Below are 16553 nucleotides of genomic sequence, written 5' to 3'. Positions count from 1 at the left end.
AAGATCTGGAGAAAATAATTCTTCATTTTGTATGGAACAGACAAAACCTATATAGCCAAGGCAATTCTTAGTGATAAAAACAAAGCCAGGGAAGGGGGATTAAAGATGGCGGCCGAGTAACAGCTTCCCTACAACTGGGAACAGCGAGTCTGGGCAGACAAGACTCCAGGCATCTCTGGCCGGTGGGATCTGCCTATAATCATCCCTTTGAGGATACAGGGAGCCAGCAAGGGACTTCTGGACCCCAAGAGGAGGACAAAAACAGTGGAAAACTGGCAAGTGGTTGAGTGTGTTCAATCGACCTAATCACACTGGCAACCATAAGTACAAGCAGCAGTAAGACTGCAAACCGGAAAGGCCTTACCTGTGAACTGTTTCAGTGTTCTTGGACTTGGCACTCAGTTGAACTGCCTTGGGGAGAGCTTGAGCAGGAGTGTGGAGAACTTTGGGCATTGTCTGGGGCCCCAGACTGAGCCACTGACCTGGGCACAGGAAGCCATTGTGAAAGAACTGCCCCGGCAAGCTCTGCCATCAGGGTCTCAGAGCAAGGATTGGACAGGTCAAAGTAACCTACTGACAGAGCAGCCTAAAGGCGGGGACTGAGCTGCCTTACAGCCTTAATCCTTAGGGGCAGAGTGAGACGGTTTTGGCACACTGGAGCCTTGCGCTGTTGCCCTGGGTAGAGTGCTGTGACGTCACAGCTCATAGCAACCTCAAACTCCTAGGCTTGGCGCCGCCCAGACCTCCATAAGAGCTGTGCAGTGACCCCTGACGGGTGACCCACACCCACCGGGCCTCCACATTCCCTGACCAGGAATTGCAGGAGCCACGCAACCCTGCGTCCTCCCTCCTGTGTCCTCCCAGCTTCCACACTAGCCCGTTCATCTGGACAGGGACTCTGGTAGCTGTGTGCCCTTTGGAGCCCTCCCTGCCTCTGTGCACAGCTCTTCTCCTGGCCAGAGACTGCTTGAGCCTTGGGCTCTCTGTGCCAAAGTCACTGGGCGCCTGGCACTCCCAGAATCGTGCGCACCACCCCCAGCCCTGTTGCTGGATCCGGGTGTGTCACAAACTGGAGCTGCTTCCACAACCAGAACTCCCTAGCTAGATCAGCCCCAGAGGAACTACACAGGGTCATTCCCTACAAAGATCCAGCAACAATAGAGTGATCCCGCTGGGGTCTAATCTTGGAGAGACACCTCCCCAACTCTGAGGACAGCCAGAGGCAACGGTGAAAAACAGTCATGAGGTGAAATCAACAGAAAAACTCTGGCAATATGAATAATCAGAGTAGATCAACTCCCCCAAGGATCAATGGGGGAGAAACAGCACAAGACCCCATGCACAAACAAATAGCTGAGATGTCAGAAATTGAATCAGGATCTGGATAGCAAATAAGATTGAATTAGAACTCCAAAAGTTATCTCAAGAATTCAACAGATTCAAAGACCAAATGACCAAAGATTTCAACACATTGAGACAAGAAGTTGCAGCCCTCAAAGATCTGAAAAACAGAGTAGAATCCCTCAGTAACAGAATGGAGCAAGCAGAAGAAAGGATTTCTGACATTGAAGACAAAGCTTTCGAACGCTCCCAAACCCTCAAAGAAGAAGAGAAATGGAGAGCAAAAACAGACCATTCTCTCAGAGAGCTCTCGAATAATTTGAAGAAAACCAATATTCATCTTATAGGGATCCCTGAAAGTGACAAAGTGGCTTCACAAGGCACAGAGTCTCTTCTCCATGAGATTATGAAGGAGAACTTTCCAGACATGCCAAGAGATTCCAAAATTCAGATAGCAGACAGTTTCAGAACTCCAGCATGACTCAACCCAAATAAGACATCCCCCAGACACATCATAATCAATTTCACTAAACTTAATATGAAAGAGAAAATTCTGAAAGCTGCCAGACGAAAGAAAACCATTACCTACAAGGGGGAAAATATCAGAATAACTGCAGATCTCTCTGCTGAAACCTTTCAAGCTAGAAGAGGATGGTCATTGACTTTTAATCTCCTAAAACAAAATAACTTTCAACCCGGGATCCTGTACCCAGCTAAACTGAGCTTCATTTATGACGGAGAAATTAAATACTTCAGTGAAATTCACATGTTGAAGAAATTTGCCACAACTAAACCAGCTCTCCAGGACATTCTTAGACCTATCCTCCATAAATTCTCCAGTGTAATTCTCCACCACAAAAGTAAACCCACCCAAAAAATTTTTGATCAAATTCCAACTTCCACAGTTGCAAAATGATTAAAAATGTCCACCGGTCTCTCGAAAGGCTTATCAATACTTTCAATTAATGTGAATGGTTTAAATTGTCCTCTAAAGAGGCATAGGTTGGTGGACTGGATACAAAAACTCAAGCCAGATATCTGCTGCATCCAAGAATCGCATCTTACATTAAAAGACAGATATAGACTCAAGGTGAAGGGATGGTCATCTATATTCCAGGCAAATGTAAAGCAGAGAAAAGAAGGCGTTGCAATCCTGTTCGCAGACACAATAGGCTTTAAACCAACCAAAATAATTAAGGATAAGGATGGACACTTCATATTTGTTAAAGGTAATACTCAATATGATGAGATCTCAATTATTAATATTTATGCACCCAACCACAACGCACCTCAATTTATAAGAGAAACTCTAACAGACATGAGCAACTCGATTTCCTCCACTTCCATAGTAGTTGGAGATTTTAACACCCCGTTAGCAGTCCTGGATAGGTCCTCCTAAAAGAAGCTAAGCAAAGAAATTTTAGATTTAAACTCAACCATTCAACATCAGGACGTAACAGACATCTACAGAACATTTCATCCCAAAAAAACTGAATACACATTCTTCTCATCAGCCCATGGAACATACTCCAAAATTGACCACATCCTAGGCCACAAATCTAACCTCAGCAAATTTAAAAAAATAGAAATTATTCCTTGCATCTTCTCAGACCATCATGGAATAAAAGTTGAACTCAATAACAACAGGAACCTGCATACCCATACAAAAACATGGAAGCTAAACAACCTTATGCTGAAGAATACATGGGTTATAGACAAGATTAAGAACGAAATCACCATATTTTTGGAACAAAACAACAATCAAGACACGAATTACCAGAACCTCTGGGATACTGCAAAGGCAGTCCTAAGAGGGAAATTTATAGCACTGCAAGCCTTCCTCAAGAAAACGGAAAGAGAGGAAGTCAATAACTTAATGGAACATCTCAAGCAACTGGAGAAAGAAGAACACTTCAACCCCAAATGCAGCAGAAGAAAAGAAATAACCAAAATCAGAGCAGAATTAAATGAAATTGAAAACAAAAGAACTATTCAACAGATTAATAAATCCAAAAGCTGGTTTTTTGAAAAGATCAATAAAATAGATAAACCTTTGGCCAACCTAACCAGGAAAAAAAGAGTAAAATCTCTAATTTCATCAATCAGAAATGGTAATGATGAAATAGCAACAGACCCCTCAGAAATTCAAAAAATCCTTAACGAATACTACAAGAAACTCTACTCTCACAAATATGAAAATCTGAAAGAAATCGACCAATACCTAGAAGCATGCCACCTACCAAGACTTAGCCAGAACAAAGTGGAAATGTTGAACAGGCCTATATCAAGTTCTGAAATAGCATCAACTATACAAAATCTCCCTAAAAAGAAAAGCCCAGGACCAGATGGCTTTACGTCAGAATTCTACCAAACCTTTAAAGAAGAACTAGTACCTATATTACTAAACCTCTTCCAAAATATAGACAAAGAAGGAATATTACCCAACACATTCTACAAAGCAAACATCACCTTGATCCCCAAACCAGGGAAAGACCCAACAAGAAAAGAAAATTATAGACCAATATCACTAATGAATATAGATGCTAAAATACTCAATAAGATCCTAACAAACAGAATCCAACAACACATCAAAAAAATTATACGCCATGACCAAGTAGGATTTATCCCAGGGTCTCAAGGCTGGTTCAATATACGTAAATCTATAAATGTAATTCAACACATAAACAAACTTAAAAATAAAGACCATATGATTCTTTCAATTGATGCAGACAAAGCTTTTGATAATATCCAGCATCCCTTCATGATCAGAGCACTGAAGAAAATTGGTATAGAAGGGACATTTCTTAAACTAATAGAGGCCATCTACAGCAAACCCGCAGCCAATATCATACTGAATGGAGTTAAATTGAAATCATTTCCACTTAAATCAGGAACCAGGCAAGGTTGTCCATTGTCTCCATTGCTCTTTAACATTGTAATGAAAGTTTTAGCCATTGCAATTAGAGAAGAAAAGGCGATCAAGGGTATCCACATAGGGTCAGAAGAGATCAAACTTTCACTCTTCGCAGATGATATGATCGTATATCTGGAAAACACTAGGGATTCTACTACAAAACTTTTAGAAGTGATCAAGGAATATAGCAATGTCTCAGGCTACAAAATCAACACCCATAAATCTGTAGCCTTTATATATACCAACAATAACCAAGCCGAACAAACAGTCAAGGACTCTATTCCTTTCACAGTAGTGCCAAAGAAGATGAAATATTTGGGAGTATACCTAGCAAAGAACATGAAAGATCTCTACAAAGAGAACTATGAAACTCTAAGAAAAGAAATAGCCGTAGATGTTAACAGATGGAAAAACATACCATGCTCATGGCTGGGAAGAATCAACATTGTTAAAATGTCCATACTGCCCAAAGCAATATATATCTTTAATGCAATTCCTATTAAAGCTCCATTGTCATACTTTAAAGATCTTGAAAAAATAATACTTCATTTTATATGGAATCAGAAAAAACCTCGAATAGCCAAAACATTACTGAGCAATAAAAACAAAGCAGGAGGAATCACACTACCAGACCTGAGACTGTACTATAAATCCATATTGATCAAAACAGCATGGCCCTGGCACAAAAGCAGAGAAGTAGATGTCTGGAACAGAATAGAGAACCAAGAGATGGATCCAGCTACTTACCGTTATTTGATCTTTGACAAGCCAATTAAAAACATTCAGTGGGGAAAAGATTCCTATTTAACAAATGGTGCTGGGTGAACTGGCTGGCAACCTGTAGAAGATCGAAACTGGACCCACACCTTTCACCATTAACTAAGATAGACTCTCACTGGATTAAAGATTTAAACTTAAGACATGAAACTATAAAAATACTTGAAGAAAGTGCAGGGAAAACTCTTGAAGGAATCGGCCTGGGTGAATATTTTATGAGGAGGACTCCCCAGGCAATTAAAGCAGTATCAAAAATACACTACTGGGACCTGATCAAACTAAAAAGCTTCTGCACAGCCAAGAACATAGTGAGTAAAGCAAGGAGACAGCCCTCAGAATGGGAGAAAATATTTGCAGGTTATACCTCTGATAAAGGTCTAATAACCAGAATCCACAGAGAACTCAAACGTATTAACAAGAAAAGAACACGCGACCCCCATCTCAGGGTGGGTAAGGGACTTGAAGAGAAACTTCTCTGAAGAAGACCAACGCAAGATCTACAAACACATGAAAAAAAGCTCATCATCCTTAATCATCAGAGAAATGCAGATCAAAACTACTCTGAGATATCACCTAACCCCAGTAAGAGTAGCCCACATAACAAAATCCCAAAACCAGAAATGTTGGCGTGGATGTGGAGGAAAGGGCACACTTCTACACTGCTGGTGGGAATGCCCACTAATACGTTCCTTCTGGAAGGATGTTTGGAGAATACTTAGAGACCTAAAAATAGACCTGCCATTCGATCCTATAATTCCTTTACTAGGTTTATACCCAGAAGACCAAAAGTCACAATATAACAAAGACATTTGTACCAGAATGTTTATTGCAGCCCAATTCATAATTGCTAGGTCATGGAAGAAGCCCAAGTGCCCATTGACCCACGACCCAGCAAATTGTGGTACATGTATACCATGGAATACTATGCAGCCTTAAAGAAAGATGGAGACTTTACCTCTTTCATGTTTACATGGATGGAGCTGGAACATATTCTTAGCAAAGTATCTCAGGAATGGAAGAAAAAGTATCCAATGTACTCAGCCCTACTATGAAGCTAAATTATAGCTTTCACATGAAGACTAACCCAACTATAGCACAAGACTATGGGGAAAGGGCCAAGGAAGGGGAAGGGAGGGGGAAGGTTTTGGTGGAGAGAGGGTAATGGGTGGGGCCACATCTATGGTGCATCTTAGAACAGGTACAGGCGATTGAACTAATGTACACAGCTATGATTTAACAATAAAAAAAAAAAAAAAAAAAAAAAGCCAGGGCATCAGCCAACCAGACTTTAGGCTGTACTGCAAGATCAAACAGCATGGAATTGGCACAAAAACAGAGACATAGACATCTGGAACCAAATAGAAAATGAGGAAATGAAATGAACATCTTACATTCACCTAATCTTTGATAAACCAAACAAGAACATACTGTTATATGTTGAATAGGGAAAAGAATCCGTATTCAATAAATGGTACTGAGACGTCTGGATAACCACATGTAAAAGACCAAAACTAGACCCGCACATTTCTCCACTCACTCAAATTGAATCATGATGGATAAAAGATCTAAATCTAAGGCATGAAACAATAAAAATCCGTGAATCTGTGGGAAAAACATTTGAAGTTATTAGAATGGGGAAAGACTTTATGAAGAAGACGCCGATGACAATTGCAACAACAAAAAAAATAAATGGGACTTAATTTAATTGAACAGCTTCTGTACAAGTAAGGAGACAACAATAAAAGCAAAAATACAGCCTTCAAATGGGAAAAGATATTTGCATGGTATGAATCTGACAAAGAGTTGATAACTAGAAAGTACAGAGAACTCAAATTAGTCAACAAAAAAAGAGCAAACAGTCTCATCTACCACAGGACAAGAGATATGAACAGAACCTTCTTGGAGGAACATAGACAAATGGCTAACAAACATATGAAAAAATGCTCATTGTCTCTAATTACCAGTTAAATGCAAATCACAACCACCCTAAGATACCACCTAACCCCAGTGAGAATGGCCCACATCACAAAATCTCAAAACTACAGATGCTGATGTGGATGTGGAGAGAAGGGAACAAACACTTTTACACTGCTGGTAGGACTGCAAACTAATACAACCTTTTTTGGACAGAAGTATGGAGAACCCTCAAAGAACTCAAACTAGACCTTACATTTGATCCTGCAATCCCATTATAGGACATCTACCCAGAAGAAAAAAAATCCTTTTACCATAAGGACATTTGCACTAGACTATTTATCACAGTTCAATTTACAATCACCAAACTGTGGAAACAACCTAAATGCCCACCACTCCAGAAATGGATTAACAAGCCATGGTATATGTATAACATGGAATATCATTCAGCCACTAAAAAAGATGGAAACTTTACATCTTTTGTATTAACCTGGATGGAGTTGAAACACATTCTCCTTAGTAAAGCATCACAAGAATGGAGATGCAGGAATCCAGTGTACTCAATTCTGATATGAGGACAATTGATGACCTAGTACATGGTGGGGGGTGGGAAAGGGGGGAGTGGAGAGAGGGTGGGTGGGGGTCACGGTGTGTGACACACCTCTTGGAAGTAGGACACAGTTACAAGAGGGACTTTACTTAACAAATGCAATCAATATAACCTGGTTCTCTGTACCCTCAATGAATCCTCAACAATTAAAAGAAAAATGTTTTAATAAAAAAAAATTCTGGTGTCAAGTTTCTCTGTCTTCTCCATGTGACAACAGTAATAGTAAATGGAGCCAATATAACCTTTTATAAGTTAGGTATTATTCCATCAGATCTTGCGTTACTGCAGAAGTTCAAAAATTGTAATTTTTCCTGGACATGTTTTGGAAAAAGAAGAATTAAAGGAGGATATGACTCACAGAAGTTAATCATGTATCCCTACGGTCCAGGTGGCAAAGCCTTGCAATATAATGGTCAAAGTCAGAATTACCACAGAATTACCATGGTGTGGCTGGTGGGAAAGGTCCTTCAGGAGGGTAGGTTCCCAAGGAAGATACTCTGATTTTCAGATGCTGCCCCAGATCTACAATAGGCCTGATAAGAAGGAAACCAGGATGATATATTTGCTCGTTCTGTTCTGACCCAAGACCATTCTTTTTTTTGCTTTCTCTTTAGTATTGAAATAATACGATTGGGCAACAGTTTCTATATCAACTGGGATCAGAAGATGTTTTATGAACCAAGGAACACACCAGCACAGGCTCGTACCACCACCCTTAATGAAGAACTTGGCCAGGTCCAATATGTGTTCTCTGACAAAACAGGGACTCTGACTCAGAACATCATGATTTTCAGCAAATGTTCTATTAATGGGAAACTCTATGGTATGCATGTCTTCCTGCTTTCCTCAAGTCCTGGGGAAATTCTTTGCAGCTTGTTTTTCAAGAATGATCTAACTCTAAATCTATAAGCCTCTGGAATTCACATTTACCTCCTATTCTCACCACCCACCCTGTCTATTCACCAACAAAGAACACTCAGCCCATTCAATTCTAACCAAAAAAGCATTTATTTGGCACCTTATAAATTCAATCCATTTTGTTAGACCTTGAGAGTATTAACATGTGCAAGATTTAGTCTCTGCCTCAAGGAGTTCCCAGTGTCTCAAGGAAAAATCATATGCTCAGTTCACTGTCATATTACATTAGATAGATGTTGGTTAAAAGGTACAAAGCCTCAGTTAGATAGAAGGAATGTGTTTTTGAAATCTATTGCATAGCATGTTGACCATACATAATAATCAGTGTATATTTCAAAATTGCCTGAAAAGTAGATTTTAAACGTTCTCACTATAGAATATTATGAGTATGAGGTGAGTGATATGTTAATTAGCTTGATACACATATAATCATTCCACAATGTATACAGATATGAAAACATCATATTGTGCCCATAAATACATATAACTATTTGTCAATTAAAAATAAAAATTCATTCAAAATAAGTCAGAGCAGTCATCTTATTACTGAAGCTGCTAATCTCCTGATTCCCCCTTAGAACAATAAATAATGAAGAGAGAAACCATCAAAAGGTAGTCAGAGTTTGATCAGTATCTCTCAGGCACAATTGCTTATTTATCTTATGTCTCAAGCATAAGCAAGACAGAGACATGAGTGACAGAGTTAAGTTCTCATGTGTATGAACATTCATACCCATCCCCAACCTATTCTGAGGGAGGCGATTACATCTAAAAAGCCAGAGCATGTGGGATATTATTCTGGGACATTGAGAAAGTTTTGAAACTTGAGAGAGGTGATAGTTGTACAACATTATGATTGCACTAAATGCCCCTAAACTGTACACTTTAAAATGGTTAATTATATGTCGTTTCACCTCAATAAAAAAAATTAACATTTTAAATTTTGTTTTAAAAGCTATAGTACTCTAATACTTTCCTATTACCTTGCCAAACAAGTTTTCACATGTATAAACTCTGAAGCCTTATTTTTGGATGAGTTGTTTGAGTGAGGATCTTAATTCTCTGGCTCATTGTAAGATATGACTGTATACCTGGTAAGGTTGAACAGGGTCGTGGTGATTCTGTGCTTCATAACAGACCTGTCTTTTACAACCCCCAACACTGTCTGTACATACTACCTACCGTTCAAGAATCCCAAACACTCTAGAACTATTCTCACATCGCTTCTAAGTAAATTTTTAGTTTGGAGGGATTCCTTGAGGTGTGAAGTCTCCCATAGATTCAGTGACTAAACTCCAGCGTCTTCTTACTCTCATGTAAGGGATAAGAGCTGAGTCCCAAGCAGACCTTGTCTTACCACTGGCTTAGGGAAATAAGCTTACTGGGGCACTGAGGAGGTTTGAGACAGTTTGACTGCAAGTATAGGATGAAAGAATCAGAAGAAATAAGCTTTTAAAACCCCTTATTTTAATTACCATGTGACTCAGCAGTTCAGTTCTCCATATATACCTACCAAATTTGAAAACAGAAACTCGAACAGGTACATCTATGCCAATGTTCATTGTAGTTATTTACAATAGCCCAAAGGTGGAAATAACCTGTGTATCTATCACCAAATGGATAAACAAAATGTGGCAAATATAGATACAATGGAATATTATTTGCCCACTAAAAGTAATGAAGTATGATACATGCTACAGCATGGATGAACCTTGAAAACATTATGCTGAATGAAATAAGCCAGACATAAAAGGACGTATATTTTATGATTCCACTTATGTGAGTTATCCAGTATAGGCAAATTCATACAAACAGAAAGTAGATAAGAGGCTACTAGGGAGATAGAAAAAAATGGGAAATTTCTGTGCTGAAAAATTATTGGAAATAAATAGTGATTGTTGCACAACATTGGGAATGTAATTACTGTCACAGAATTTTACATTTAAATGGTTAAAATATAGGTTTATGTTATATATATTTTACCAGAATAAAAAAAATTTAAACCCTCCATTAAAACTCTGGCCAAGTCTCTTCTCTGTTTGCTTACCACCAGGTGATGTCTATGACAAGAATGGGCAGAAGGTGACAGTCTCTGAGGTAAGTGATTAGGGAAGTTCATGTGAACGGAGAGTAAGGCTGTGCTGCAGAGAAGCATCTTTATTTAATACAAACTAGGATTCCTTAGCCCCTGAAATATTAGAGCTTACTGACCCCACAATATCAGACTGTATATGGTAAATTTCCTGTGTTTATTTGAGGGGACTTGGGGTTTTTTTTTTTAATGAAAATAGTTTTGTTGGCTTTTTTCTCTTTAAAATATTATCCATGTTGGACGACGCCTGTGGCTTAATGAGTAGGGCGCCAGCCCCATATACCAATGGTGGCAGGTTCAAACCCTGCCCCAGCCAAACTGCAACAAAAAAATAGCCAGGCATTGTGGCGGGTGCCTGTTGTCCCAGCTACTCGGGAGGCTGAGGCAAGAGAATCACCTAAGCCCAAGAGCTGGAGGTTGCTGTAAGCTGTGATGTCACGACACTCTACCGAAGGTGACAAAGTGAGACTCTGTCTCTAAAAAAAAATAAATAAATAAATAAATAATAATAATTCATGTAAGAAAATCAAATGAGACATAAATGTGTGAAGAAGAAACTCAAAATTATTCAATCCCATTTAGATATCCAATGTTAAATTTGGGGTTATATCCTTCAGCTGTTTTTCATAGGCATATATACACACATGTATGTATATCCAGATCTAGATGGGGGGATAAAATCATTGTTCATGCTATATTTTCAACTTCCTGTTGTTCACTTGACACTATATTGTGGTCACCTTCCCGTGGCAGTAAATCTAGGTCTACGTCATCATTTTGAATGGGTGTTTAGTATTCAGTTTTATCATTAAACCTTAATTAATTTAACCAATACTTTATTTTTATTCCATTTTCTTTTGCTATTATTACAAATAGAATTTTGGTAATCATCCTGCTACATACATTTTGTTTAATTTTCTGACAATTATTTTCTTAGGATAAAATCCTAGAAGTGAAATTGATTGGTCAAAGGGTAGCCACATTTTTAATGCGCTTAATATTGCCATATTGCCTTCAGATAGATTTGCATAATTTTATAATCCCACCAGAAAAAAAATACCATTCCTTTTCCCCCATATCCTTGTCAGCACTGGGTAATAACCATTTTTTAATCTGTGGAAATATAATTGGCAAAAAATAATATTTCATTATTTAATTTGCCTTTCTTTGATTACTAATTAGGTTTAATAGTTTTTAATGTGCTTATTTTCCTTTGCCTTCCCAGTCACTTTATTTCCCATATACTTATTTTGTGAATTATCTGTTTATGTTCATTGCTGTTTTTCTAATTGGAAAATGTTCTTTATATAGTAGAAATATCAACTCTTCCTTTGACACATATGTTACAGTTATTTTCCCCATTTTGTCTTTTGGTTTTTAATTTTTTTTTTTAATTTTTTGTGTGTAGAAGTTTTTAGCTTCTGTAATTGAATCTGTTTACCTTTATAATTTCAGGATTTGTGACAGATTTAACAGTCCTTACCCACATAATTATAAAAATATTTTACTATTCTATTCTTTCTTCCTAGCTTATTTCACTGATTGCTCTAGTATTGGAGCTCAGCTTTTGTTTATGGATTTGATTTTAACACATCCTTTCATAAGGCTTCCTCCATTGCTTTCAGCATACTCCTCACCCTACCCCTATCCCTGTCCTGCTAGACCCACCTCAAAACCCATAGCCACTTGACTTATGTACCAAACTGACTCCTTCACCCCATCCATCCAAAGAGATTGAAAAGGGGAAGGAAAATCAATGTTTTACCCTAAATCATCTTCTAGAACTCTGATAATGACTTTAGAAATATAAATGAAGTTATAGTTCTATGGAGTAAATTCCCCCTGGAATTTCTTTCCTCTTTCTCTCCTTTTCACTGCTGATTAACCATAACATATTTTTCACTAAATCATTGGAATCTTTCTTCTCTTGTAAACTTACTTACCTATAGCAGCTATCCCTTCATAAAATTGCTCTTTTCTCCCTGCCTTAATTGCAGTCCAGGCAGCACCTGTGGCTCAGTGAGTAGGGCACCGGCCCCATATACCGAGAGTGGCAGATTCGAACCCTGCCCCAGCCACTGCAACAAAAAAATAGCCGGGCGTCATGGCGGGTGCCTGTGGTCCCAGCTACTTGGGAGGCTGAGGCATGAGAATCGCCTAAGTGCAAGAGCTGGAGGTTGCTGTGAGCTGTGACACCACAGAACTCTACTGAGGGCGACAAAGTGAGACTCTGTCTCTAAAAAGAAAAGAAAAGAAAAAAGAAACACAGCTTTCCCTGAGAACTTCCCTTTTCTTGGCATATCATAAGCCCAAAGGTATTGTCTTCATTAATATGTGCCACTTTTAAGCCATCACTTTTTCTCCTTTATACAGTCTTTCTTCCTGTGATGCTTTTGACTTTGAGTTATACTCATCTTTAACTGTCCGGGTTGTCAACATCTATGGATCTTGTAGCTTCTTCCCCCTCATTCACAAAGACTTTGAAACTTACCTTGTATTCTCCCTCTCCACTCAATCACTTCTATCATTTTGGGAGGTATTGGCATCTTTCTGGATAATTACTATGGACTCTTTCAAGTATCTGAGAGACTCTTTCAGATGACCACTTGTACTAAAGAAGAAAAAAAAACCTATATAATTCATCTTCATGTCACCAGAATTGTATTACTCTGAAATTATAAACTACCTTGCCATGATCTCTGATCACAACCTCATTCCTCTATCTTTCACAGTACTTAGCTCAGTACTTGTAATTAAAATTTTAAAAAGTATGCCTGGTCTTTTATTCATGAGGATTTACAAACCATAGGCTTTCCTTTTTCTCCAGTCTATCGGTTCCTCATGACTTTACTTCCTTCCCTTTCCTAGCTTGCCTATTTGTAACCCCAGATTGTAAAAATCCTCAATGCCTTCCTAGTCCTCTTTTTCTTTTTTTTTTTTTTGACCTGTTTAATCACCATCAAATCTCAACTCTGCATTAACCAAACCATCTATCCTGCACTGTTTTAAATCTCAGAATGTGGAACACTATTTTGGAGATTACAAAACTATTACACATTCAGAGACTCCACCCTCTCCTGGGCCCCAGTGCTACTTGGGCAAGCTTTTTACCTGTTTGTAAACAACTTCATACTTTATTTTCATATCAGCTTTTCCAAACATTCACCACTCACAGGCCTTCTAGCACATTCTCCGGGCTCCTCCTATGCAGCAGATGATTCACCTTCTGCTTTACTGAGAAAAATCTAAACTGTCTGCGAAATATCCTTCTGTGGATGAGTATCAGAACACACTTTTACCTCCCTTCTTTCAGTCCCCCAAAAACTGTCACTTACCTTTCAATACTAATCTCTTACATATTCTAGATTCCATCCCTTCCTACTTCAGGAACCTCAGCCAGTTCTATATTCTCTCTCTTCATATCTGAAACATATCTGAAACCCCTTATATAATTCTTTCCCCTAAGCTCTAATCTTTCCCTTCTTTAAAAAACCATTAATATTTAAAAAATTAGTATATCTATATAATAGAATATTATTCAACAATAAAAAGAAGTGAGCTATCAAGCCACAAAAAAATAAACAACCATGGAAGAAATTTATTTTAACACCACAAGAGTCCAAATTGTGAGGGGAAGCTTTATTTTTTTCATTTTTACCTCTTGTTTTTATTTTTTTTTAATTGTTTGGGAATTTATTGAGGGTACAAAGATCCAGGTTATATTAAATCCATTTTTCAGGCAAAGTCCTTGAACTTTAAATGCATATTTCTTTGTTGGAAATGATGGTTAAAGGAAAAAGGAAAAAATATATAAAAAATTCATATTGCCACCTGGTCACAATAGCTCATACCTGTAATCCTAGTACTTTGAGAGACTGAGACAGGAAGATCATTTGAGGCCATGAGTTTGAGACCAGCGCAGACAACATAGTGAAACCCCATCTCTAAATATATAATAAAATTAAATTAGCCAGGTGTGGTAGTACTCACCTGTAGTCCTAGCTATTCAGGAGGCTAAGGTAGGAGGCTAGGAATTTGAAGCTACACCACTGCACTATAGCCTAGAGCAAGAGTTTGAGACCCTCTCTCATTCATAAATAAATAAATGGATAGAAATATAGACAGGCAAGCACACACATTACTAAGTGAAAGAAGCCAATCCAAAAGGCTACATACTTTTTTATTTTAAATATGTGACATTCTAGAAAAGGTAAAACTATAAAGATATTGGTTCAGCATCCATAGCTCAGTGAGTAGGGCACCGGCCACATACACCAGGCTAGTGGGTTCCAGCCCAGCCCAGGTCTGCTAAAACAACAATGACAACTGCAACCAAAAAATAGCAGGCATTGTGGTGGGCGCCTATGGTTCCAGCTACTTGGGAGACTGAGGCAAGAGAATCGCTTAAGCCCAAGAGTTTGAGGTTGCTGTGAGCTCTGATGCCACAGCACTCTACTGAGGGCAGCACAGTGAGACTCTGTCTCAAAAAAAAAAAAACGAACTATAAAGATAGTAAAAGGAAAAAGATCCACAGTTGCCAGGGGATTGTGGGTTGAGGGTAGGGAGAGATAAAGCAATGGAGCAATGGGGATTTTTAAGTCAGTGAAACTATTCTGTATGCTACTGTCATAGTGGATTCATGACATCATGCATTTGTCAAACTCTTAAAACTATACAACACAAGGAGTAAATCCTGATGTAAACTATGATCTTTAATTAATAATAATGTATCAATATTGATTCATCAGTTGTTAACAAATGTGTCATACCAATGCAAGATGTTCATAGGGGAAACTAGTGTGGAAGGGAAGGGGAAGTAATACAGGAACTTTTGGTATTCTTTGCTCAATTTTTTGGTAAATCTAAAATTGTTCTAAAAAAGAAAGTATTAATTTAAAATAAAGTAAATGTTCTTTTAAACCATCGCCCATTAACCAGACAGCCACTAAATGGTACATCTTTTACATTCTCTTTTTATTCATATTTTTGGAAAGCACTTAGAACCTTTCCTTGTTCCCACATTCCCGTCTAGCCATTATCTGTTTCCATTAGTCAGTTTAAAATATTTTTTGAGGGTCTGCCATGTGTTAGACCCTAAGTTAGTACTAAAGATTCAGAGAAAATGAAACAGACTCGACCCCTGTTTCCAGAGTTGGCAGGCTAGAGGAGCAGCCATAGAAATAAACGGTCAATTACAGTTACAGTAGTCTCTTAATTCCTCACCTTTCATTCATTCTTCAAACTGCTTTGTGTAATCTCTCTGTCCTATCTTGTCTACTGAAACTATCCTAGTCAAGGTCATTATTAGTGACTATCCTGTTAAATCCTGACCCAAATTCTCTGTGGATTTTGACACTCTGAAACCCTACTTTTTCTTTTTTTTTGTTTTGTTTTGTTTTTTGTTTTTTGTTGAGACAGAGTCTCACTGTTGCCCTTGGTAGAGTGCCATGGTGTCACAGCTCACAGCAACCTCAAACTCTTGGGCTCAAGCAATTCCTCAGCCTCCCATGTAGCTGGGACTACAGGTGCCCACCACAATGCCTGGCTATTTTTTGTTGCAGTTGTCATTGTTGTTTAGCTGGCCCTGGCCAGGTTCAAACCCACCACCCTCGGTGTATGTGGCTGGTGCCATAACCACTGTGCTACAGGTGCCGAGCCACCCTATTTTTTCTTAAGGCTCTCTTGCTCCTTGGCTTCTGGTAAAATAACAACTCTTTTCTCATTTTATTCTTCGCATCTGATTGCTTTTTCTCATCTCCTTGTCTTACTGACAAGGTACTGATGTTGCCCCAGGGCTCATTGTTAGACCTCTTCTCCATCTATAGAGTCTCCCCCAGATAATAATCTCATGTATTCACGTGCCTTTAACTACTACTTACTTACTGATGACCTCCAAAATCCACATATCCAAGGAAAGCTTGATAGCTCCCACTCATAGCTCCCACCCATGGCCAAGGCTAAAGACAACCTATAAAAACTATCCTAGA

General features: G+C 38.6%; 1 protein-coding gene across 1 annotated transcript in view; it reads left to right on the top strand.

Moving 5' to 3' along the window:
- LOC128596405 (phospholipid-transporting ATPase FetA-like) overlaps positions 1 to 16553 on the top strand; it is a 197627-nt gene that overhangs the window by 137406 nt on the left and 43668 nt on the right. The window contains exons 13-14 of the mRNA XM_053606048.1: positions 8171 to 8463; positions 10528 to 10571. Coding sequence (XP_053462023.1) covers positions 8171 to 8463; positions 10528 to 10571 — 337 coding nt within the window. The remainder of the gene's footprint in view (positions 1 to 8170; positions 8464 to 10527; positions 10572 to 16553) is intronic.

This window comes from Nycticebus coucang, chromosome 2, assembly GCF_027406575.1.
Source record: "Nycticebus coucang isolate mNycCou1 chromosome 2, mNycCou1.pri, whole genome shotgun sequence".
Lineage (NCBI taxonomy): Eukaryota > Metazoa > Chordata > Mammalia > Primates > Lorisidae > Nycticebus > Nycticebus coucang.
The sequence above is the reverse complement of the archived record's forward strand: the minus strand, read 5'-3'. Positions and strand labels throughout refer to the sequence as shown.